At 43.5% G+C, this 26,438-nt stretch overlaps 2 protein-coding genes and 1 long non-coding RNA gene across 5 annotated transcripts in view; 1 reads left to right on the top strand and 2 right to left on the bottom strand.

Moving 5' to 3' along the window:
- Positions 1-73: 73 nt before the first annotated feature.
- Positions 74-2,560, bottom strand: abraxas1 (abraxas 1, BRCA1 A complex subunit). 2 transcript variants are annotated; one of them, XM_069513752.1, is made up of 9 exons: positions 2,421-2,560; positions 2,074-2,164; positions 1,928-1,964; positions 1,787-1,853; positions 1,512-1,708; positions 1,218-1,337; positions 788-872; positions 588-699; positions 74-505 (listed from the first exon to the last, which is right to left on the bottom strand). In XM_069513752.1, exons 1-9 carry the CDS (start codon positions 2,499-2,501, stop codon positions 273-275), a joined length of 1,023 nt encoding a protein of 340 aa, XP_069369853.1. In that variant the 5' UTR covers positions 2,502-2,560; the 3' UTR covers positions 74-272. The 2 variants fall into 2 exon arrangements, with proteins under 2 accessions (XP_069369853.1, XP_069369854.1); XM_069513753.1 differs by having other exon boundaries at positions 2,074-2,271; positions 2,378-2,468.
- gpat3 (glycerol-3-phosphate acyltransferase 3) lies at positions 2,538-7,707 on the top strand. Of its 2 annotated transcripts, none has more exons than XM_069513750.1 (13): positions 2,538-2,677; positions 3,239-3,432; positions 3,550-3,616; positions 5,002-5,290; positions 5,427-5,501; positions 5,579-5,668; positions 5,996-6,089; positions 6,165-6,280; positions 6,437-6,492; positions 6,584-6,669; positions 6,836-6,964; positions 7,196-7,275; positions 7,373-7,707. In XM_069513750.1, exons 2-13 carry the CDS (start codon positions 3,289-3,291, stop codon positions 7,476-7,478), a joined length of 1,332 nt encoding a protein of 443 aa, XP_069369851.1. In that variant the 5' UTR covers positions 2,538-2,677; positions 3,239-3,288; the 3' UTR covers positions 7,479-7,707. The 2 variants fall into 2 exon arrangements, with proteins under 2 accessions (XP_069369851.1, XP_069369852.1); XM_069513751.1 differs by having other exon boundaries at positions 3,219-3,432.
- The window catches only part of LOC138405403 (uncharacterized), a 41,772-nt gene continuing 22,195 nt past the window's right edge, over positions 6,862-26,438 (bottom strand). The window contains exon 3 of the long non-coding RNA XR_011239151.1: positions 6,862-6,995. This is a non-coding gene — a long non-coding RNA (uncharacterized lncRNA). The remainder of the gene's footprint in view (positions 6,996-26,438) is intronic.

The following is a 26,438-nucleotide window of genomic DNA, read 5'->3' as shown; positions in this document are numbered from 1 at the left end:
CCTGTTTTCTTCACGTTGAACAAAGTGAAAGTGTAAAAACTTTAAAAATTAAATGTGTAAAAAATCTACTGAGTTAAAATAACCAGACACATTTTTATTATTCAAACAGAAATGTATTAAAAATGTTTTACACAGTAACCTAAATATTTTTCAGGTTATATTTTATATACAATATTATTTTTAACAAATAAACTTTTAACAAAAAACTCAACAAACCCAACTGTTCGTTGTCAGGATCCAATCAGCTGCTTCCAAACATAGTGACGTCAGAGTCATGTGACATTACTGCGTTTCCTCTCCCCCCCCACTGACGCCGCTCTGGGCCTCTTCCGACAGTTTGTCTCATTGGAGGCTGGAGCGTCGCTCATCCCGACGGCAGGAACAGGAAACGCCTCCAGAGTTAGAGTCTGTGTGTGGAAGAGCGGCGAGCTGGTGAACAGAGCTGCGAGCGCCTCACGCAGCCGCAGGTTGTTCTTGTGTTCAGGCGTCCGATCGTTGACGGTTTCTGCAAAAAGTCAAACACACACAAAGATGAGTTTCTGAACATCTCAGCCGTGAGCCACAAGTTTTATAAACTGGAAACCGACCTTCCCCCGCTCCGTTCTGCCGCTTCTCTCGGACTCTCCTCCTCAGCGCTGAAACTTCAGCCTGCAGCGTTTCCACCAGACTCTCGCTCTCCTCCACGTCGCTGCACGCTTTCTGTCCAACACATGAAAAAAGCTCCCGTCAGATGTGGAGACGCCTGAAGGAGTTTCATTAGATCAAAGATGTTTCCTCTGATCCTCACCTGCAGCTCCAACTGCAGAGAGTCGTTCATTTTATTCACTTCGTTGACTTCTCTCAGGAGCCCGTTAGAGGAGAAGAACCTGGAGCTGGAACAACAGGGAGGAGAATCAACGTCACAGACGTGATGTGGACGTGATGTGGACGTGATGTGGACGTGATGTGGACGTGAAGTAGACGTGAAGTAGACGTGACGTGGACGTGATGTGGACGTGATGTGGACGTGAAGTAGACGTGAAGTAGACGTGATGTGGACGTGAAGTAGACGTGAAGTAGACGTGACGTGGACGTGATGTGTACGTGATGTGGACATGATGTGGACGTGATGTGGACGTGACGTGGACGTGATGTAGACGTGATGTGGACGTGATGTGGACGTGAAGTAGACGTGATGTAGACGTGATGTAGGTGTGCATCTACGTTCAAGGTCGTACCCGTGTTTCTTCATGGTGAGGTTATAACCTGCTGCTGAACAGGAAGTTGGCACCTTCCAGTACGCCAGTTGCTCCAGTAAACCCAGGTTAGTGACGTGGACGGGAATGTTGAGGAACGTCCTTCAAGCCGAAGAAACATTTATTTAGTTTTGTTGGATAAAATTAGTGAATGAAGTAAAATGTGACTGATTCATTTTTAATCAATTAATCAGGAAATAATTTGCATTTTCAGTTTTAGCTCTAATTAGCATCAAAACAACAAAAGTTGTGTGTGGGGGGGGGGGGGGGCCTCACCTGCTGCGGGAGATGAAGGCAGCGTACTCCGTCCTGTGAGTCGACCCCGGAGACGTCAGTTTACTGGGCGTCAGCAGCACAAACACCATGTGAGGGTTGGACAGAGACGTCTTCAGGTTCTCGTGGACGATCTTTTCCCTGAACGTCATCCTCTGATCTGTGTTCCGTCGCTGTCTGTACCAGCCAATCACGCTCTCCTGCAGGTGCATGACATCATCAGCGCTGACAGCTGCTGGTTCTAATCCACATCCAACATCTGGTGGTTTTCTATTTACCTGCTTGTTGTCTGCAAGGACTTTGTGCAGCGTCTCCATGTTCACGTCTCCCACACTGTTGTAAAAACTTCACAGACAGTTCAACAGTTTCAAATTCAAGTGAGCGAGTTCAGCTGTGACGTAGGAAGCGACCTGACTCACCTGTTCGGGCTGTGACAGCTGACGTGCTTCTGAATATCTGTGGCGGGAAATCAAAGTGTCACTAATCAGCAGAGGACGAAGTGTTGAGGTACTTTACTGAAGTACAAGTACACGTGTGACAGTAATGATCCACTGAACAGACTCACTGTAGATCTCCTCGATGTGGATGTGATCAGCCTGAGAGTCACTGATGGTCACCTGCTCCTCGAAGCTGCTCTGTCCCAGGACCAGACCCTCCTGCAGCGAGAACATCACACCTCACGTCATCCCACCACTTATTCACTGACGTCACAATATTTACACCAGTTCAACATTAGCCGAATCAACCATCGGACCCTCGTTCACTGTAAAATACATTCGGAGATATTTCAACGACAAAGTCAACTTCCCCCGGAACCAGTGGAACTTTCAATGAGGTGATTTTCGAATGAAGTCCGGTTCGAACAGAACCTGAAGTAAACGAACAGACCGGGCTCGGTCACGTGTTCCTCACCGAGTCCGCGTCACTGTTCAGATGCTGAAACATCAGAGAAGAAAGAACGATCCCGGAAACACGGACCGTGGGCTCCGCCATGTTGTTCCCGATGCTAACCTGCAGCTAGCTGCTAGCCAGCTGTTAGCCTGACGTGCCGCTAACGAGCGTCACCGCAGCGCAGTGACCCACGTCAGCACGCCAGTGTGACGCAGCAGCGGGGGGCGTGGCTTGTCTCGCAGCGGAGCAGCGGTTTTTCTCGTCTCGTCTGAAAAAAGGTAAATAAAGAAAAACACGTGACGAAGTTTCTGATGTTTTCACCTGAACTCACTTTAATTCACGTTCGTTTGTTTCATCTCAACTTTCAACTCAACATGTACTCGTGTACTCTTACTGCAGTACTTTTACTGCAGTACAGTCAGAGCTGGGGGAGGTACTCTTCTCTTACTGTTACCTATAGCAGTACTGGATCTGTACAAGTACAAGTACTGTATATTATCTTTAGTCATTGCAGTATTTAGCTCATGTACTATTTCATTCTTGTGTTTTCTGGATGAATGATGTTCACATGTTTTTTTAGCTTCTCGTGTGAAAATGTTTCTGAGTAATTTGAATAAATTCTTCAAAATTATTATTCACATTAAATCTAATTAAAACAGAAAAACAAACAGATTTTAAACTGAAAATCAAGTTTTAGTGATTTAACAGCTGATGAAGAATTTCAGACGATTCAAAGTTTGACCTGATGGTGGCGCCAGATGAAAATGCTGTAGGGTTCTTCCTCTGGAGACTCTGTTCAGTCCATACATTATATTTCAGTCTGTGTCTGTTCGCCTCAGACGATGACGTGACCTCGGAGCTGCAGAGCCGTGACCTCGTCAGCTTTGTGATGGACGACCTCTGGGGCGTGGCTGTGGGCGTTTTCCAGGCGTGGATGTTCGTGGTGGTTTTCTTCATCATGCTGCCCGCCATGTTCGGCCTCTCGCTGGGCGTCACCAGCGTCTACATCCAGATCCTGGTCAAAATCCTGGAGGTAACGTCAAACACTTCCTGTCTGTTGTCGAGTTTTTAAACTCAGACACTTTGTCGTCTTCGTCTTTACTGAACGTGTGTGAACAGATTAAATGTCAGAGATCACGTGTCTTTGCAGTGGGCGACGTTACGGATCCAGAGAGGACGCCAGGAGCAGACCAGCGTCCCCGTGCCTCTGCCCAACGGTGAGTCCGTTATCACACTCGTAAGCTGAGTCTCAGTCCGGAAACAGATCCATCGCTGAGAAACAACATGTGGATCCTTCTCTCATCAAACCTCTTGATTGACAACCTGTGGGTCCAACTTCAAAACACTTTTAAATAAAACCAAACGATCCAGAGTGTTTTAGTTGAACTGGCCCTTTAAGAGCTGAAACACTCACTTTATATATATATACAAATACAAATATACGTAATGTGCAGTGATTATTTTCATCAGTATCAGTAAAAGTATCTGAAGACTCAGGACGTGGTCTCCGGCTGCAGACTCAGGTCATGTGACTCTGTGTGTGTGGGAGCTTCCCATTGGTCGATGTCGGGGTGTTAGGCAGCGTGAAAAAACCCACATGGCTCGTCTCAGGGTGATGATGCAACATCAGCAGATTATATAAGTGTAACCACACACACACACACACACACACACACACACCAGTTTCAATATTAAAGCACAGGTTTGTATTTGAACATGAAGCGGCTGAGGGAACTCGTGTCCGTCAGCGTTGAAGGGTTAAATGTTGGAGGTCGTCGACCTTGTGATCTCTCACATGATCACATGACTCAGAGTTCAGCTGCTTCAGGATTCAAATCACAAACAGGGAAACAACTGAAAGAACTCATTTTCGTCGTCCTGCTGCAACATTTGAAATCGTCTCAGTGATGGAAACAAACTGATCATTTAAAACACGAACATGTGAAACTGTGGTGGATTCAAACACATGTGAAAACAGGCGTGTGGATACAGACACATTCAACTGAGTCACATGTGTCGTCTATGACAGATTAAATAAAGTTGACTGAGTTTGATCGGGAGATAAATCGATGTTAAATATTAAACATCATGAATGTTCAGGTTTCACGTCGTCTCTTTGGAGGATCTAAGTTTCACATCAGATGTTGGTTTCAAAGTGTCGGAATCAAAGATTGTAAATAAAGACGACGTGAAGTGAAGCCAAATCGCCTGGATCGCCCCCTGGTGGCCGACTCCTCCTCCATGTTAGCAGATTGTCTCACTGATGTTTCTGATCTGATGATATAAAAACATCATGATTGACAGCTGACACTGACTCAGGATTGGTTGAGAGCATGTGGGGGCGGGGCCTTGATAATGGCTCCACTACTGAACAGACTCTGACTGTAGATGATCTCATCACCACAAGATGGCAGCGCTCGTATCCGAGATACTTTGGCTTCATTTTTGTAAAACAGCAGGACGTGGAGACGCTGGAGCGTCGGCCATCTTAATTTATTAGTTTTCATGTAACCATGACAACAAACTCACACTTATCGGATCAAATCTTGTGATAAAAGAGTAAAAACACGTCGTGAATCTTAATCCAGGTGTTTTTCTCCAGGGATCATTGAGCGGGGGGGCGGCTCGATGGAGGAGGAGATTGCGCCGCTGCGGAACTCTGGGTCCCTGGTGGGGGCGGAGTTCTCCCTGATCGACGCCCTCTACTTCTACAAGAAGGGCGTGGAGAGCATCGTGGACGATCAGGTGACGCAGCGCTTCTCCTCCGAGGAGCTCGCCTCCTGGAACCTCCTCACACGCACCAACCAGAACTTCCGCTACATCAGCCTCCGCCTCACCGTCATCTGGGGCCTCGGCGTCTTCGTACGTTACTGCGTCCTCTTCCCTCTCAGGTCAGTGTCAACGGTCATTCATCAATATTAATAATAACGTCATATTATTATAAGATATATATATATATAATATAATATATATATATTAATACTTCATAACTCTGGTCATGGACGAGCATCTTTCCTGTTCCTGCAGAATCACTCTCGCTCTCATCGGACTCTCGTGGCTCGTGATGGGAACGACTCTGGTCGGATTTCTGCCTGAAAGCAGGTACGACAACAACAACGACCCAGTTTTCAGTGTTGATTTACATGTTTGTACGTTCATACGTGTTGTCTGCGTGTCAGTGCGAAGACGTGGCTCAGCGAACTGGTTCACGTGACCTGCTACAGAATCTGTGCCAGAGGTTTGTCAGCGACCGTCCACTATCACAACAGGTCAGTGTGAGCGTCCGGAGCGGAAAGTAACCGAGTGTCTGGAGGTACTTTTATTATTTATTATTATTTATTATGTGTACTATCAGCAGCACTTTACTGAAGCTGAAGTTACAGCTGGTTTTTAACAGGGATGGTTTTTTCTGTCAGAAAAACTATTTCAACCTGAATCCTGAGAACAAATAAAAAACACAAATAAAGCAAATCAAGAAATGTATAAATACATGTTATGTACTTTTACAGGACTTTTACTTGTAATGGAGTATTTTGTCTTTGCTGTCGTGGTACTTCTACCTGAGGAAAGTATCTGATTACTTCTTGTGTCCACAGAGAGAACAAACCTCAGAGAGGAGGAATCTGTGTTTCTAATCACACGACACCGATCGACGTCGTGATTCTGGCCAATGACGGCTGCTACGCGATGGTGAGTGTCGTCCCTCCGGCGGCTCGGCGTGTTGAGGACGTGATGTCACGGCTCTGTGCTTCCTGTCGTCCTCAGGTGGGTCAGGTTCACGGAGGTCTGATGGGGGTCATTCAGAGGTCGATGGTCAGGTCGTGTCCCCACGTTTGGTTCGAGAGGTCGGAGATGAGAGACCGTCACGCGGTGACCAGCAGGTCAGAGTCAGAAGTTTTTATCTCGAGGAGCCGAGAAGTTTTTTTATTTTCCCTCTGAAATATGATGAATTTTAAAAAACGTCTCTGTTTCCTGGTTTATCCTCGTTGTCGTGACGACGGACGATGACTCATGAAAACCTCTTCCTGTCTCTGCAGACTGAGAGCTCACGTCGCAGCAAGGAACAAACTTCCCATCCTGATATTTCCTGAAGGTCAGTGTGCATCACGCCGCTCAGCCGCAGGCCGTGTGAGGGGGGGGGGGGGTGATCAGATAACAACTTCCTGTTTCTCTGTGTCAAACAGGAACTTGCATCAACAACACGTCGGTCATGATGTTTAAGAAAGGAAGCTTTGAAATCGGAGGAACCATCCACCCCGTCGCCATCAAGGTAGAAACCACGACATCACGTTTCAGCACACGTCAAACACACGTACAACGTTTTCAGACATGACAGAGAAACCTGACGACATCAGACCAGATCCTTCAGATCTTCAAAAGTAAAGCTGAGTGTTTGAATTCTTCCTCAGACGTGACCTCAGCTCTCTGTGTTTCAGTACGACCCTCGGTTCGGCGATGCGTTCTGGAACAGCGGTAAATACAACATGGTCAGTTACCTGCTCCGCATGATGACCAGCTGGGCCATCGTCGTCAACGTGTGGTACCTCCCCCCCATGACCATACAGGTACGAACGCCCCGCCTCCACAACACCTGATCTGTCGAGACAAAGATTCATCAGATTTTATTTTCAAATTAAAAAGGAAATAAATTGTCCGATAGATTTTCTGTTTTAAATATAAAAACACTTCAGGACTCGGTGGTTTCAAAACGGATCAACGTTCCTCTACGTGTATTTATATTTATTCTATAACACTAATCTATGACAATATCTGTGTTTCCATGGCGATGTGAGCAGGACGGTGAGGACGCAGCTCAGTTTGCCAACAGAGTGAAATCTGCCATCGCTCTTCAGGGCGGACTCCTGGACCTGGACTGGTGAGGAGCCCATAAATACTCCGATTACTTCCCAACGAGTAGTTTCAGGCTGATTTTGGTTCTGAAGCTGCAGAGTTAAAGTATTTTTCGTCCCCAGGGACGGAGGACTGAAACGAGGGAAAGTGAAGGATTCTCTGAAGGAGGAGCAGCAGAGGAAATACAGCAGCATCATCACCGGACAGAGCAACACGGACGAGCAGTGACATCACCGCGAGGAATTTCATTAATTAAGACGTTTTTTTAAAATCAAACCTCAGCTCAGATCTTTATTTCTTCCTGACGTCCTGGTTGTAATGACGTGTTTTCACCAGCAGGAGGCAGCGTGTGATAACAGTTGACTCAGTCAGGATCATGTGACGCTTTAAAATGAACCGGATCAAATATTATGTTCAAATTGTTATTATCTGTTTTTAAATGTGTTTTTAAACTGGACATGGATCTTTATTGACTGAACACACACACACACACAGACTCACACACACACACTCACACAGACTCACACACACACACACACACACACACACACACACACACACACACACACACACACACACACACACAGACTCACACTCTTATTTATGTATTGATGTATTTTTTATTGAAGTCATTGTAAAACCGTCAGAACTGTTTGATGAGAAGATGAATTCATTCTAAGATGATGTCACCAGAACGTTTGTGGAGAAAATGAAGTTTGAAACAAAGAGAAAAAAAATCAAACTTAAGTCTGAAGAGAAACTTCACGTCCTCATCAAACCTCGTGTTCGATGGTTCAAATCGAAGACACACACACACACACACACACACACACACACACGCACACACACAATAACAAGTAATAAAAACATGACTGAACAAAGATCAGAAAGAAAAAGAATCAGAACAGAAAGAACCTGAAAAAGAGAAAAATTTAAACAATTGGATCAAAAAAAAGAAATGAGAAGAAAACAAAACAAAATAGCTGAATTTAGAATCATAATTAAAATGAGATATAATAAAAAAAAATGTTTAAAGATGTTTTTCTCTATTTTGCATATTTCCAACATCAGATTAAACAGTTTTTGTTTTCCAACCTGTGGGTCGAGACCCCCCCCGGGGTCGCAGAGTAAACCTGAGGGTCACGAGATGAAGAATAAAAGTAAAGATCAGTTTTATTTCTTCACGCCGCAGAAAAAAAAGAAGGAAATCAAACTGAGACGAGCAGCGTCAGAAAACAACACGTCAGGACGTCAGAGTTATTTCAACTAATATTACTAATAAAAACTTATTTTGATTTGTCCGTGTTTCCACTTCTGAAACAAACGCTCGTGTTTCTGCTCTTGTTTCATGTGAGTCCAGTTTGAATTGAAATGGAAAAGATCGTAAGATTAAATAACTAAAGCAAAAGAGCAGATTTTATCTCCACTGACATCGTGAGACATGAAAATCAGATTATTATAAATATTACCCACAATTCAGAGAGGACACGTGTGTTTTACAGTAAACATCCATCAGATCTGAGTTTTATAAAAACCTTCTTTTAATTTAATAATCCTCAGATTTATTCTGATCAAATGAAACAGGATGAAAATATCTTTCATATTTTTAGAATAAATTCTCATCATGTTTATTTTCTGCTGAACTTTTTGTTTCTCTTCTATTTTCTTTAATCATATTTTATAAATGTTTGTTTTCTCTCTTCAGATTTTAATAATCATTGAATGTTCAGAGTGAAATACAGATGTGACATCACGTGATCAGATGATCCAACATCTGTCTCCACATGTTCCAGGATCAGGATCCATCTATTACATCAATAACACTCCAGGAAATAGACTGAGTCCATGTTTATACACAAACTCCTGATGTAAATATATTTAATGATTTAAAAATATTAAAGAAACAGTTTCAAGATGATTTATCGATGATTGATAATAATCCACAAAATGTTTGAATCTGTTTAAAAAGATGATTTAGAATTTTTACTTGATAAAATATTTTTTTTTAATATTTAAACTAATTTATTATTTTTCAGATTTCATCAGTTCTGCTTCATGTTTCATGTAAATTTCACGTGAACTCACAGGTTCAACATTTCTCAGCGTGTTTTATTTTTCAGTTTGAATCCAGAGACGATCTGAAGAAAAAATGTTTTTCATCTTTGTCAAAATTCTCAAAACTGGATTTTTGATTTGCAAACGTTTTCCAGTCGATGGAGACGATTGTCACGTGATGATCGATAAAGAGCTGCGGCCCTGAAACGCTGCGACGCGAGTTTGTGGTGAAATGATGATGTGATTCCTGCGTCTCCTGCTCAGAACAAAGTGCTGCATGCACACACACACACACACACACACACACACACACACACACACACACACTCTCATGTTTCCTGTGACGCTGCTTTAATAAAGAAGCCAGACACTGTGAAATAGCTCAGAGTGATTCCTCCACACACAGACGGGCTTACGTGTGTTGGCGAGGCCGCGGCTGCAGCACACGCCTCTAATAACAATCCCCAGACTCAAATTGCTTGAACAGAAATGTTTGTTCTCCCCTAACAAGATTGTGAATTATTAATAGGATCTAAAGCCGATTCTATAACCCGATTGTTGAGGTGGGATTCTTGGCGAGCGATGCTCCACCACACCATTTACTGTGATGTATGTGTCTGCACATCTTTATATCCAATTTAATGTGATTCAGATAGATTTCAGAGGGACATCATAAAAGGCATTGGACTGACCCCGGCTGCAGACTCCTCACAACCTCTGGATATGCTCATTCAATTTGCTCAATTTTACTTTTACCCTCCACTGATCTATACAAATGCAATGCAGGTACACTAAGTAAATATGAATACATTTCCAAATTGAATCCCAGTGAATGTAGTCCACAGAGGACATCATTTTAAATGACGCTGTGCTGGGAAGCGAGCGCTCCGACCACTCACGGGCTAAATGACTGAGGCTCGCTCCAACGCTCGCCATTAGTCGCAGCGTAATGTCTTTAAATACGTTGTTGTGCGTCTGTTCGCTGCTGCCGCTGTGATATATGTGAGGCTGAGCGGCTCAGAGACCACGATCGATACGGACGGAGCAGATCCACGCTGACCAGCAGCAGAACCCCCAGAATGCTCGGCTCCCTCTGTGGTCCACACGTGTGAAACGATCTGAGTGAAAACGTTTCCTCAACTCGTTCGTTCTTCTTCTGACTCGTGAGGATGAACAATCAAAAACAATAATAATGATGATGATAATAATCTTCTCTGTTTCATACGAACATGAGTCGTTTAAATTACAGAATCAATCATCAAACATCTGATGCTTCAAATAAAATGAGGTTTAGAGAAAAGTCTAAAAACAGTCGTCTCCTGTCAATCAAGTGACGACCCTCAGATTTATAATCCGCCCCTCAGGAGGGCCCCGCCCCTTCTGTTGAGAACCAGGTGATTCAACTCATTTAATGAATAAAATCATCAGTGAAGTATGTAAATGTAAAAAACTGTTTTATTTATCTTCTAATGAAGAATCAGCCGTCAGGTGAAACCTCACTGAAACAGAAATCTCAAATAAATGAAATTTAGTTTTTAACAGATTTACCTCGTTAACGTTTTCACGATATGGAATCATGTCGAAGATATTAGTTTGTTTGCTCAAGTTTGACTTTAAATTTAAAGATTACATCAATGTTTAAAGATAAGAGCAACTGTGACGATCCACGTCGATGCAGGTTGTTTTTATTCTAGTGAAATAAATGAAGCAGATCTGAAAATTAAAACAGATATTTGTCTGTGCGTGTTCATAAGCACATGTCACATACATGTAGAAAGAAGCTGCAGCGTGAGTGGGTCTGACCAGGAGGGGGGGGTCTGAGACCGATCTTCCCTCTGAGCGTCTGATTTACATACGCTAATGAAAGCTGCTATAATTGGTCAGAATTGATTTTTTTTTCCTGCTTTGATTGAGCTACGATTGAGTCTGAACTTCTTCAAGTGGAGATCTGATTGATTTGTGGTTAAATTCCAGTTTATTTAGTTTAGAAAATAATTATGTCCTCGTGCTGCGATTGGACGGAGGAGGACGAGTCGCTGACCTCGTCCTCCAATCCCGTCTCTTCCCTCCGTTTGTGATGAGAGGAATCATTTCTGTCGTCGTCCACAATCCGTCCCAAACAACTGATTGTGTTTCACTGAGTGAGAAGGTGGAGTTACATGAAAAATGTCCTGCATCGAGGTACATGAAGGTGTGAAATTGCAGACTCCTCTTTGCCCTCGGCCCCGAGCCTCAGAAGGTATTTCTTCTTTTATTGACAGAGCGGCTGGATTTCAGCCTGATGGCGTCCGCTGGTGGCCCGCTGCTCCGACATCCTCCTCCAGCCTTGATTGCTTTTGTTTCCAGGTCACCTCCTATCTATTGCTGCAACTTTTCCAATTTCTCACAGCTTGTTGTATGAAGACAGAAGGCGTCGGCTCCAGCGGCTCTCTGGGAAATGTCCATAAACCTCCACAGAGCGACGACACAAAAGAAACACGGAGACATCTTCTCCCGACGCGCTCAACGCAACCTCATCAAATAAATCAAAGCAGATCAAAGTCTGGCTTCATTAACATCAGATCAAAGTGTCCGTCCTCCTCACAAGAGACGAGAACCTGAGCGTCACGTTCAAACAATAACTCCTCCATCCAGATGTTTAAACATGGCCTCCTCCATCCTGATGTTTAAACGTGGCCTCCTCCATCCAGATGTTTAAACATGGCCTCCTTCATCCAGATGTTTAAACATGGCCTCCTCCATCCTGATGTTTAAACGTGGCCTCCTCCATCCTGATGTTTAAACGTGGCCTCCTCCATCCTGATGTTTAAACGTGGCCTCCTCCATCCAGATGTTTAAACATGGCTCCTTCATCCAGATGTTTAAACGTGGTCTCCTCCATCCTGATGTTTAAACGTGGCCTCCTCCATCCTGATGTTTGAACGTGCCTCCTCCATCCAGATGTTTAAACGTGGCCTCCTCCATCCAGATGTTTAAACATGGCCTCCTCCATCCAGATGTTTAAACGTGGCCTCCTCCATCCTGATGTTTAAACGTGGCCTCCTCCATCCAGATGTTTAAACGTGGCCTCCTCCATCCTGATGTTTAAACGTGGCCTCCTCCATCCAGATGTTTAAACGTGGTCTCCTCCATCCAGATGTTTAAACATGGCTCCTCCATCCAGATGTTTAAACGTGGCCTCCTCCATCCAGATGTTTAAACATGGCTCCTCCATCCTGATGTTTAAACGTGGCCTCCTTCATCCAGATGTTTAAACGTGGCTCCTCCATCCTGATGTTTAAACGTGGCCTCCTTCATCCAGATGTTTAAACAATAACTCCTCCATCCAGATGTTTAAACGTGGTAGATTTACCTCAGACTGTGGAGACACGGTTTCTGTTTCAGCGATGAGACGTTCGGGTTCGATTCCTCTTGTTCAGAAACCGTTTTCCTTCGTGACTGAAGACGTCGACTCTTCTGTTCGTCTTGGATTCTGAATCTCATCATTTGGTTCCATCGTCTCCACGGTGAAAGATGACTTGAATTATTTTTCTAAATAACGGAAACATCTATGAGGATTGATTGCCGGGATTCTTTTTTTTTTAAAACTTTTCCTCGTTTAAAAACCAAAACAACTGACACGCAGCCAAAGTTACAGATGATCAAACTCCTATTAAGATGGCGTCTGGCGCGGCTCCAGCTGACAGCCTCCATTGTAAATGATATCGCCATCTGTGAGATTACAACAGTCGGGGAATGAAGACGAGGATCTCTATCAATCTCCGCTCGGCCCATTCATATATTTGTACTCGTGTCAGTCCTGCAGAACAACTTTACTTTGCACCTTTCACATTATTTTACTGCGTTCAGGTACAATGACATCACGTTTTCAAACTCGTATTCCCCGCCCACGCTCACGAGCCTGAGGACACGTGTCACATGACCACTGTGTAAACAGGAAGTGCGTGGTGTTCAGGTCCCGCTGGACATAATAACATCTGGTCTCCATGAAAACAGCTGTAAAATACAGACTGAACAGCTGTTAGCAAAGACAACAGGGTCAGTCACCGTAGTAGTAATTATTAAGTACTACTACTTAAGTACACTCGTAATTGATTCTCCATGTTGTGTTGCACTCTGGTAGCTGAGGCTGATGATGGTCATGTGACCGAACATTAAACGTTAATATTTTCATTAGATGTATTTTGAAATAACTGTCGCGGCCTCACAGCTCGTTATGGACTCGTCTCAGACACTGTCTGTGGAAAATAATGAAAAACTGAGACGTGAAATCAGAATCAATGAATTCAAGTTCATCAGCTGATTAGAAATAAACAAGATCACCAAAGTTCTTTTCTTCATGAGGAACCTTCTTGTTTCCTCTCAGACTCGTCTCCTGGTTTAAAGATCCTCTCGTTGGTTCGGAGCTGCTCAGTGAATCCAGGCCACAGTCGTTAACTGTGTCGTCAGCGTTTAGTTTCCTCGACACTAAACTGTGACACATCTTATCACACAAACTACTTTCAAAGAAAATTACGCTGCTTTGATTTTATTCCAACTTCATATTTGGCAAGTCCATGTTGACTGTCATCCATCATGGCCCGCACTGTCTGATCAGCGTCTCCGGGGAGACGAGGTTCATCTCTCCTCTTCCACCAACCAGAGCAAAAAGCAACGCTGGCAACCACGAGCCCACATCTCCAATTTCATTCTCAGCAGCTATGCAGAGAAAAACCCCTCAGTTCAGTGGAGCAGCACGTTCTGCAACTTCTCTGCGAAATGAATACTTTTTAATTTCTCTGCCTGGGATGGCCTCGGGCCCCAGGACAATGTTGATGGATGATGTTTTAATGCTGCTGAATGTTATTTTTACTGAACAGGGAAAACTATAAATTTTTACTTCATTGGCAATGATCGTGCCCTATGCATAAAAGCGCGGCGGCTGAGCGTTGCCCATGAATAATCGCCCCTCGCAGCAGATGTTACTTTGCAGAAACCAATTCCTTGGATAAGATTTGCAGAAGATTAATTGTCTACAGCTGTTTCATGGCCCGCTGCAATCTTAATACATTTATGATAAGTTTAAAAGCTCACCAGAGGCAGCGGAGCCTCCCGAGTGAGGCTGCCGAGAGAAAGGGAGGCTTTATTCTTACAACCGGATTCATATCCTCCGTCAGATTCATCATTAGCCTTTATGCAAGACGACTGAGGGGCCGGCCGTCATTACCGCACGCCATGCAACAGTGTCCCTCCTCTTTCTTTATCCTCTCTTCAGACCCATATTTTCATCTCTCCCGTTTTTGAGTGACTGAATTATTCAGATTTGTGCAAATGAGTTGTTTTCATTTTTCTCCGCTGGAAGTGGAAATTGAAAGTGACCCAGCGTGACCCCCGTCTATTACTCAAGCTAAATTGCAGTGAATGTGCAGTCTGGATCATTTTAACCATGCAGGGCTTTGTTAACCGCCGAGCTGTGACCCTGCCCACACGCAGCATCTGTACCAGTTTGGAAGAATCGACGTGTTACGACCTGCACTCCACGCCTTTTATCCCGCCCCATTTAAATATTCTTGACAGAACAAAAGCAATCATGTTCAGAGAGCGGCGGCGGGTCAGGGGCCGGCGCTCGGCAGGCCAGTACTTTAGGTGAGTTTTTGAAGAACCATGTGGTGTTTAAAAGTTCCTGACACCGACAGGGAGGACATGAATGCTCTGAGCTTTTCATTTGCTGAGCATTTAACCCTCCTCCTCGCTCATTGTGTGCTTTTCATCCCGGCTCAGATCATTTAACGCCGCAGAGCTTTCTCTCAGGACTCAGACCGCTGCCAACAGATCGACCACATCTATTATTTATCATGTGAATCATCTCAGTGATTGAAAGAATCAGAGGAAAACCTGCAGCCTGGTGATGGATTCCAGAGCGCTCTGAAAAATTAATAACACTAAACCAGTCATTACATCTTAAATACGATTATATGGATAAATAAAACCGTCATTACGTCTTCATGTACCATTCTATGAATAAATCAATCATTTATTACGTTTATACAAAAAATAAAACCAGTTACTGTGAATCTATATACAATTACAAGAGTAAATATTATTACCATTAAATATACCATATTAAACCATTGTATTATACATATAAATAAACCATTCACATCTCTAATATGATCAAATGGATTTTATCACAATGACACTGTCAGCCACTAACAGCTCTAATGAAAACCAAGCTAACGTCAGTTGAAGCTAACATGTAGCTAACTCATGCTACGTAAGATTATTTTATTTGTATTCATATATATATATAGACAGTATATATATATATATATATATATATATAATATATACTGTATGTATATATATGTAGAGACACAAATATCAGGACTGAGAACGTCCGAGCGTTCAAATGAAACTTTCTTTCATTACGCTAGAAAAAAAACAGCAACTGAAACTACAATGAACCAAAATATGTAAAAGTAAAAGAAAAAAAAGATGAATAAATAATAATTGTATATCATTATTTAGTAAATATGTAAGATTATTAATTTATTTTTCCTCATTTAACAGTGAAAGTGAAAGTGACCTCATCATGTGTCGTGGCTCCTGAAACAAATCAACACGTGTACAAATATCATGTTCTCAGTGATTCAAGCTGCTCAAGTGAACATTTGAGATCTCACACACACACACACACACACACACACACACACACACACACACACAGCTGTGTATCGGCTGACAGGAAGTGGCCATAAATAATCCAGCCTAACCACCATCATCTCGGCCTTTACCTCATTCCTCCGACACCTCAGACATTGAACACGACATAATACGCTGTAATAAAACAAAACCTTCACTTCATGAATTTGCATGATTTATGTGGAGGTATGGAATGAGTTCAGCGTCATAAATATGCAACAACATGAAAGCATTGCAGCGGCATAATTTTAATTTATTCTCATGTGATGGTGGCACTTAATTACTAATTGGTTTCTCTCTTCGCTCATTAAGAAATTTGTGTTAATGAACTGAATGTTGTGCGTTTTACCTTTTTATACTGTTTTTAATTCAGAGAATGTTGTGAAGCACCGACGTTAACGCACGTGTTCCACTGGGTCGTCGTCCTCGCTCTTATTTAAACAGCAGGTCCAACGTGGACTTTAATATCAGGACAGAAGAGTCCTGTCACATCATCACTCACTCCCGCCTCCTCTTCCTCCTCACACATCGTCCCAGCTTTGTACAAACAGATACCTGTCACGTATGAAGAATAGCACCGCTCCTTAACAAATGCCTCATTCTCTGTGGATTATTTACTTTTAATGGGCGGGGAGGGGATGAGAAAAGCACTTAATATGTGCTCACACGAGGCGTGATGTATGGGGTCATCGTAACACCGGTGGCACCGCCCCGGGTTGCTCGTTGGAAATAAATCTACGCTCGGCTGCAGAGCTCAGCGCCGAGTTTTACTACAGGATGTGTTCATGTAGAAATGTGGGGAGTTCATGTCCCTCAGGAGTTTACAGTTCTGATTCTTTCATCATTACAGGGACCTGGAGCTCAGGAGACAGAACAGTGAACCAGACGTAACCATAGCGACACTGATGAGTTTAAAACTCAAAGGGTCAGTGTGGACAGGAACTAATGTTTATTTCACACTGCTCGATTCTTAGCCCAAATTTACCGACCGGACAAATGTTGGAATCACAGATCGACGATTTTCTAACACGTATCAACCACAACTGCAGAGAGAGAGCACACGTGTCCGTGACACATCGTGTTGTGTGTGACCGCTGCTGTCAGTCAGTCGTTAAGTATGAACTCCCGTCAACTGTGAGACTCTCCCACGCGACAGGAAGTCGCGTAGAGTGAACTTGGTCTCAAACCTTTTCATGTCGGGCCTCAACGTCACCAGATGTGAGTGTGGACACTTCACATGGATGGTCAGAGGACACTGTTGGAGGAGGACGCCGTCCTGAACCTGTAAAAGCGAGCGGGACATTAAATCTGGTTGTGGATGAAATACGTCGCCTGTTGTGGCGCAGCAGCTCCGGAGAAGACGTACACAGAGGAGGCCACGAGTTATTAATATTAATGATCAATCATCAGCAGAGAGCCACATGGCTCTGTGTTTTACGATGGTTATTAATGACGACCTGAGCGCTTACCTCTCCCACTCATACAGCTCTGAACTCTTAATGATCAAAAGTATTAATTCCCACAGTATTCCATTATTAATATCCTGGAAGGAGATAAAAAGTAATATTAATGTAAGGCCGACATAAAGACAGAGTCATTATTTAAGTCCTGTCATCGTTTGTCTTATTTAAATACCTCCGTGATAAGGTTTTATTTTAATTTAAATACAGGCATTAATTTCTCCAGTGCTGAGTAATCAAACCAATATTTAGCAGTTTAACTGGAAACCTTGTTAAATCCATCATAAATCTTTCTCAGGGTTTGTGGATCAGCGCTGATCTCGGTCGTGTTATCAGACGTCGCAGAGCGAACACAGAACTGATGTCGTTAAAACATGAAGAGACCAGGTCAGATTTTAATTAAAGCTCCTGAAGCTTTTCATCAAAAACCCGAAGCACAATGAGACAAATTCTCTGAACGCAGAAGATAAAGTGAAGATGATAATTCTGACTTTGCACAGAACAAACACTGAGTTATTTTCATTACATCTCTGTCAAACGTACAGATCCTGGGAAAATAAATGAAACAGAATCATGAACAAATAAAAAAGATGAATTCATACAGAAAGATAAAGATGATGATGATGATTATAGGAGTTAAAGGTTTTTATATTGTTCAACACATGAAACATTTATATATAAAACCTCTTTCTCCTGTTTATCCTGTTATATTTATATTTTATATTTTTTATGTTTTTTAGTCTTAACATTTAACAGATTTTAGTTTTGAAAAGAGAAAAACTAAATCAGGAAACTATATATTTATATATAACGATATAAATGTATATATAACGATATAAATTTATATATAACGATATACCATTCATAGACAGACAAAACGGAATGTGAGTTTTTTTTTTTTATAATTAAAAAAACGCCAATTTCCTGTTTTACTCCGATTTTTCTATAAATGGAATCAGGAATTAAAATGTTCTGAGTGAAATATTAATATTTCTTCAGGTTTCGTTATTTTCAACTTGAAACCACTTTTTGTTTTTAAATGATCGACATTAACGTTAATGTGTCGCCATGTTGTCTGATGACGACACGTCTAACGGCAACATATTAACGTCTGCGTTGTGTGGTCATCAGATAACATGTTAGCCACATGTAACGTTAACGTGTTGATGAAGGTGATACTAGCTGCTCCTGAGTAAACAGTGTTTCATCATAGAGGAGGCCGAGGCGACGGCACTTGTTGGCAGAGAGGGGGTGAGGCGGCGGCGATGGCGGCGGATCACTAGATTATGCGGCGGGGGCCGTGCACTCTGAAAATGGGAAGCGAGGCCTCAGCCAACACACACCTGACTGCCTCCTGATCATCCTTTTAATAACGTGTAATATTGTGGCGGCAGGTTTGTGGCGGCGGCGCCTGATTGATGGGCTCAGCGATGAGACGCTGCGAGCGAGGCGCAGATTGACCAAACAACCAAACATACAAATTATTAAAAAAGGAGGGGTTAGCCTCTGCACCCCGGGAGGAAAGTGAATAACCTTTAGTTAAGATGAAACCGTTCTCCAAGTGCAATTTATGGTCTATTGACTGGAGAAAGTGTCTTTTCACATCTGCGGAAATTGTCTCACATTGTAGATGAGATCTGTCGCTTGACACCGGATTCTGAGGCCAGAGAGACGGCAAATATCACATTAGCTGCTCAGGAGACGGAGAGATGATATCACTGTGGTACAGCTCCGGACAAACACACACACACACACACACACACACACGGATGGATGAAAGATGGATATACGTGTTTTAGAATAAAAACATATTAAAACAACACATATTTTGGGGTTTGTTCAGTGTTGACACACACACACACACACACACACACACACACACACACACACAGTGTTTACACTCAGGTGGCGTTTCTCATTACGTGTCAGTCAGGGTGTTTTGACAGGACGGATCCTTCACTCAGGTCTATCAACGTCAGACACACACACATATTTGGATTAAACAGTCAGAGTCATTACAGCCGACGTTATTGACCTTTTAAGATACAACTTTAATAGCTTTCCTCTCCCCTCTCCGCCTGTCTGCCTGTGAAACATGAGCGGCTGCCGTGCTGATGAAGTCCCCCTCAGGGTTTGCCTGGAATTGGAATCAAATACTTTAGATCCCCCTCTTCCTCGCAGGTAATGCCACGGCTTTGTGCAGAGAAAGGAGAAATTAGAGGAAAAGCACACAATGAGAATGAGGAGCAGGCGACGAGGATTACAGGACAGGACACAGAGGCCGGCCAAGCTCGACGGAGCCGACTGAGACCGTCAGCTGAGACCTGGAGCCGGGACCAGAGGACGTGTGGACTCACAATAACAAATAATTAAAACATGACAGAGCCTGTGGGTTAAATATGATGAAGATGAGTTGGTGTGAGATGATCGTATCAACGCTCGTGACGAACTGAGTCTATCCATGTATTTATCTTTCTATGTATTTATCGTCGCTGTGGCCTCAGTAACGATGGAGCCAAACCAGCCGATTGGAGTTCACATGTTACGTGTTCAATGTAACATGTGACCTGGTGACGAGGCTTGAATGCAGACGAGACGTTTCAAACTTTACGACAAACTGAAAAGAGAAAAACGTTAAAAGTGAAACACGATAATGTTTGGGTGTGTGTGTGTGTGTGTGTGTGTGTGTGTTAGTGTGTGTGTGAGGTTAATATCCTGCCTGTCTCAGCTCTTATCGTCTCAGTTGTGTTTTGTTGCGACAGGAAGTGATGGACGATGACTCGTGTGGTTTGTAAATCGCAGGTCGCAGCATCATCTCCTCTCACTTTATATAAGACCAAGATAATGACACAGAACTTTTCTGAACTCGTGACCTTTTATCACCTGCGGCCTCGTCCTCGCTCTCTCACCTGTCCACATCACTCTTATTGTTTTCTGTGCTCGTACCTGCACCCCCGCCGCAGCCGCCACCGCCGCCGCCGCAGCCATGTCCTATTATTCACTGTCTGCAGCCATCAGCCTTTTCCAATCTCACCATCAGGGAAGTCACAGCTCTTTGTACAAGTGCCTTCAGTAATTGAATTTGCTGCAGAAATAGCGGCCTGGAAAATTTCATTTTCGCTCCCGGTGGATGTGTGAGTGTGTGTGTGTGTGTGTGTGTGTGTGTGTGTGTGTTGGATGCACAAGCAAGCGAAGCTCATCCCCTCCTTCTCCTTCCTAACTGATCTATTCTCTCTCCCCACAGACACCCGTCTCACTCCATTTTGGACTCCACTGCCCGTCGTCCTCCCTCCTCCGCTGCCTCCGACCCACCCAGCCGCACCGGCAAACACAAACACCGACATCCGGCTCAACCCATCATCAATGTTCACTGATTTAAAACTGTCTGGTGGAAAAAGACACAATCATTTCAAACCTGGTGACGACGGTTTGTGGATCCTGAACGTCTCGTTCCAGGAGAAACAATAATTTACACAATTAACAGAAACACGAGACTGAAAAACAAAGATTAAAGTCATAAAAGCCGTTTTCACACTGAACTGAAAATAGAAGCATTCAGACGAGAGCTGGAGCCGACGTGACCTCATCATGATCAGTGCTTCAGGATCATACGAAGGTCCACTCGTACGTTCACGTGTAAATATAAATATAACATCCAGGATGTTTAGTGACGTCCACTCGCTCACTGAGAAGTTTACAGACATTTTTATCAGGATCCAGAAATTATCCAGAGACACTGACTCAGATGCTTGTTCTTACATACAGAACCTGCAGAACATGTCAGGAACACATGAGGAACACGTGAGGAACATGTGAGGACCATGTCAGAAGACTCTTCCCCTCATGTGGACATTTACGAATGAACCAGAACAAAAAAACTACGCATAGTTTTCTGCCGGGTCCCTTCAGACCAGGGCCCCTCTGCAGCTGCTCTGGACCAAATCCTCCATCTGCCTCACCCTCTCCTCACCCTCTCCTCACCCTCTCCTCATCCTCCTCGCTACCTCCTCTTCAAACCCTGACCACAGTGATCTTTATCAGGATAACTCAGTGTGTGTGTGTGTGTGTGTGTGTGTGTGTGTTCTTGTCACGGTGGCAATTTTCTCCTAAATACCTTCCACAAATAATGGTTTTCAGAATGAGCATTAACAGGGTTGATTACACGAAATGGCCCTTTTAATTTACAGCGGGCTCCTATTGATCACAGGAGTGCAGATTAAAGCGTTCAATGAAGCCAGTGATGAGGTATTAACCAGCTGGAGCCCCGCGGGGCCCCGAGGGGACCGGGGGAGGCCGGCCGGGGCTCTGCCTGTGTACAGTTATTCCCCTGTAATGAAGTGCCTCTATGCAGCGGCATGGAGCCCCGGCAGGAAAAATAGATTGAAGATGATGAGCTCTTCAAAGTCATTTCTCGCTCTCTCATTCCACCTCATGCCCGGTGTCTCTCGTCCCGCCGTCCCCGCTCCCCAAAATGCCTCGGATTTACTTAGCCGGCTGGACCGATGCAATTTTTATGACCTTATTGCTTTTTTACCATGGTAATAGTTTTGAATCAATTTATCAATCTGCAGGAGCCATCAGCCATGTTGCCCTCAAAGATCAAGTCCAGGTCATTCCATCATTGCACCGCGGAGCACTGAGATGGAAAGGCCCCCGCCGCCGCCGCCGCCGCCGCCGCCATCCCTCCCCACGTACCCCATCACTGCCAGCGGCCATATGAGACTGCTCCTCAAACAGCTTAGCAAACATGCTCTCGCCAGTTTAACCCCTCATCCAGAACCCCCCCCCCCCACCTCGTCCTTAAAGCAGAGAGCAGGGATTTCTTATTATCTATCACTGAGACCAGAGAGACGCCCCGCCACAATAAGAGCCTCTCCACTCTCACAAGTGTGTGGGCCACATATTACTCATGTTGTGGGGACCTGATCTGTTTACACAGTTTACAGTTCACACTTTGGGTTTAAGATAAGTTTGGGTTTACGTAAGGTTTAGTTTTAAGTTAGGTTTAGGTTTGGTTTAGGTTTAGGTTAGTTAGGTGTAGGTGACCCTGACCACAGTGATCTGCAGTTTCAGCTTAGGTTAAGGTTATGTAGATGTAGGGTTAGGTTTACTTTGGCTTAGGTTAGGGAGGTTTAGGTTTAGGTTAATTAAGTTTATTTTTAGCATCGGTTTGAATTGAATTAGTTTTATGCTAAGGTCATGTTTAGGTTAACTTTAGGTTAGCTTGAGGTGAGGTTAAGGTATAGGTTAGTCAGTGTCCTCTGAAGTAATAGTGACAACTGTGTGTGTGTGTGTGTGTGTGTGTGTGTGTGTGTGTGTGTGTGTGTGTGTGTGTGTGTGTGTGTGTCCGTTCTCCTAATCAAATGCTGCCGTCTTAAATAATTCGCATAAATCTGGAGAAACGCTCGACTCAGTTTCTTTTTATTTCTCCTCCATTGATTCAACTCATTTTCTAATCAATAATAGATTGAAGAGAACAATTTATTCTGGTTATTAATATGTTTAAATGAGCGTTACAGCTCCACTGTCCTTTGTTTGGCTTCAGCAAATGTCAATTAATGCTCCATATCCATTCTGAGATCAGGCCTGAGAGCTTTCATTCAATTAGGCTGAATTATCTGAGGCTGTGTCTACTGTACGCCGCATAACGCTCAGTCACTAATGTGATAATGTTGGCGAGGCTGCAGAGCTCGCTCCCTGCAGACGACTCAACCCGACACGTTGAGGATCTTTAAATTAAAGTTCAAACAGACTCATGGTCTTTACTAAACATTTGCTGTGATCTGATTTCACTAACTGTCTGGATTAACTTTGTGTCTTCAGGTTCAGTTGTAAGTTGTGTTAATGAAATGTTCTTTATATTTCTATATATATCTTACTCCTGTGGTTTTATTCATCCTGAACGTTTCCACTCTGCTCTGTTTTTATTCCCACATGATTTATCCTGGTCCAGTAACGGACGACCAACACCAGCAGCGCCCTGCGGTGGACGGGGGGGCCGGGGGAGTTAGCAGACTGCAGCTGACTCCAGGGCCCGGTTATTAAATTACTTTAAAGCTTTATGTTGTGATCAATAGCAATGTGTTTATTCTGCAGCACAGTGTTATTCATTAGGAATCCAGAGAGCCTTAAAGAGGCTCATTATGGTGAGATGTGTGTCGGGTCCTCGCAGACGTAGAGACGTCCTCAGTGTGCCGGAGCAGAAAGAAAACAGGAAGCTAAATCCAGAGTCAGTGTTTGACTCCGCCTCTCTAACGTGGAGGTTTGCAGCTTCATTAGCAGCGTCGCTCTGTGATTGGTTCAGTGAATCCACCATTTAATGAGCCGACGCATCTTTTCTACTTGTTTCATGGTGAATTCATATGAATCAGTTTGATAATTATCAGTAACCAGGAAACAGTCACAAGCTGAACTTCAACACACGACAACAAACACAAACAAACAGATCCATTGATTTTGATATTAATATTTCAAATAAATATAAATGCCTGAATTGTACTTGTCACAGAGTACTAGTACTGCGGTGTAGTGAGGTATTTATGCGTGGATGTAAATACTGCGACACACCTCCTCTGGTTTGGTTTGGACGAGGTTCAGTATCAGAGGTCATGACCTCGCCCAGCAGAATTAATCTACTTCCTGTTACAGACGCTGGACACGTCGTCACTTTTAATTCCACTGTAATATATTAAAATACTATACAACACACTTCATGTTTGATGGAGGCACCGTCACAGTATGATCGATTATTTAAACACACTTTGTGGTACTTTTTAACACATGCTGAGTGTGTGTGTGTGTGTGTGTGTGTGTGTGTGTGTGTTTATTGCTTCATGAGCGACATGTGATGAATATTTAAAACGTGTCAAGGACAAAGTTTAAATGATGAGTTTAGTCTATAAACAAATTCATTTTCTCTTTTACTAGATGATTTATAAAATGTCTTCTAGTTCTCCCCCTGGTGGCTGGCAGCAGTATAAACCCTCCTCCTCCATGTTAGCAGATGGGACATGAACAAAACTAAAGAATCAAAGTAGACGTTAAATAGTGTCTCTGATCAGACGCATTCACTTCAACTGTTTGTTTTTGAACGAATTAAATTAGTTCAGAAGAGAATCATCATGTCGGTGACGTCTCGACGGATGAAAACATTCGTGCGTTTCACACAGATCACGTGATGTGAACGATTTAAAACTGACGGCAAAAGAATAAAGAAAAACACGACTAACAACAATAAACACAACAGAGATAAAGAGTCTCGATTAAACTTCACTCGTGGGTTGTGAACGTCTGTCCTCTGAATCCCGGAGGAGTAAACAATGACAGGATGAGGTCTCTGGGATTACAACAGCCAATCAGGAGTCAGCGTCCGGAGTTCTCCGGCTGCCCTGACCTACACGTTTCCCAGAAAGAGGCTCTGTCTTCTGGCCAATATTGGACTAATCCCCCCTCGATCTGCCTGCTCCTGGAGGTCAGCCTTAACAAAAGCATTAAGCAAACAGCTAATGGAATTAAGGCTATAATAATATAGGGATATAGTGAGACAATTCTATTAACAAGATATAAATCATGTTGAGTGTGAGGTAAGTGTTTTTTAATTGATTGATGGAAACGGCGATCCATAGGTTTTCTGGAGACTAACAGCCATTTACCGTCTCCTGCAGAGTAAAAGAGGCAAAAAGGGAGAGATAAGAAAATTACGTCGGGCGGAGGAATAAATTATTCAGAAAAGATAATCACTCTGTGCTGACGTTACTAATGTGAAGAAGCATTTAATCTCCCTCCTGTGGGACCAGGAGCCGGCTGAAGGTTTTTATAAAGATTAAAACTGCACCCAGAACGAAGAGCGCTCATATTACCCACACTGCTGTTCTCTAATCACACACACACATACATATATCTGTATATATGTATGTGTGTGTGTGTGTATATATATATATATATATATATACACAAATATACATATACATACACACACAGATACACATCTAAATCTCAATATAAAGACCATCACTGACTGTATATAAAGACGATCACTGACTGTATATAAAGATGATCACTGACTGTATATAAAGATGATCACTGACTGTATATAGAGACGATCACTGACTGTATATAAAGACCATCACTGACTGTATATAAAGATGATCACTGACTGTATATAAAGACGATCACTGACTGTATATAAAGATGATCACTGACTGTATATAAAGACCATCACTGACTGTATATAAAGACGATCAGTTATGTTTCCTGTACATTGAGTTTATATACAGTAGATGTATGTTTTTCATGTTGTTGTGTTCGTACGTCTTATTCCAGTTAAACGTCTTCAGATGAATAAATGAAGACGTAAGCAGCGCGACAGAAAACGATGAAGAGCGGCAGCGAGCGGCGCCCTGACAGATCCTGAGAGTTACAAACTGCGGTGACAAACGGCGGCTGAGCAGGAAGTTAACCGGAGCGTGATGGTCGGCGGCGGCCGGTGTTATCTCCCCCTCGTGTTTATTACAGCCTGTTGTTGGGCCCCGGGGCCGAGCTGACAGTGATGGACAGCTCCTATTAGGAGCCTCAGTGGCCGGCAGCTGGCAGCGGCAGATACATTAAATACAGATCTTATTGCTTCTCATTGGCTCGCTCATAAAACACAGTCACTAAATACTTGCTGCCATCAGATGCAGTTTGATACAAGATTTTAATTTGAGAGACGGCTCCATCAGCGCCGCTATCGACACGGGGCTTTGTTTGGGGACAGTAACGATGGTGTACATGCTCAGTATTGATGCTCTGTCTCCTCGGGGCTTTGTCTGACTGTTATATATGTCTCTGCTTGTCAGGGGCCCCTGAGGTCCGGCCCCTGAGCGACACCTTATCAGACCTGCCTCTCCTTTATCCTCCCCCCTCGTCTTCTCTCACCCACAGATCACGTCTGCTTATCACAGCATGTAGCAGCCCACACACACACACACACACACACACACACACACAACCA

The sequence above is a fragment of the Paralichthys olivaceus genome, chromosome 18, assembly GCF_024713975.1.
Source record: "Paralichthys olivaceus isolate ysfri-2021 chromosome 18, ASM2471397v2, whole genome shotgun sequence".
Classification (NCBI taxonomy): domain Eukaryota; kingdom Metazoa; phylum Chordata; class Actinopteri; order Pleuronectiformes; family Paralichthyidae; genus Paralichthys; species Paralichthys olivaceus.
This window is presented reverse-complemented; position numbering and strand designations above follow the sequence as displayed.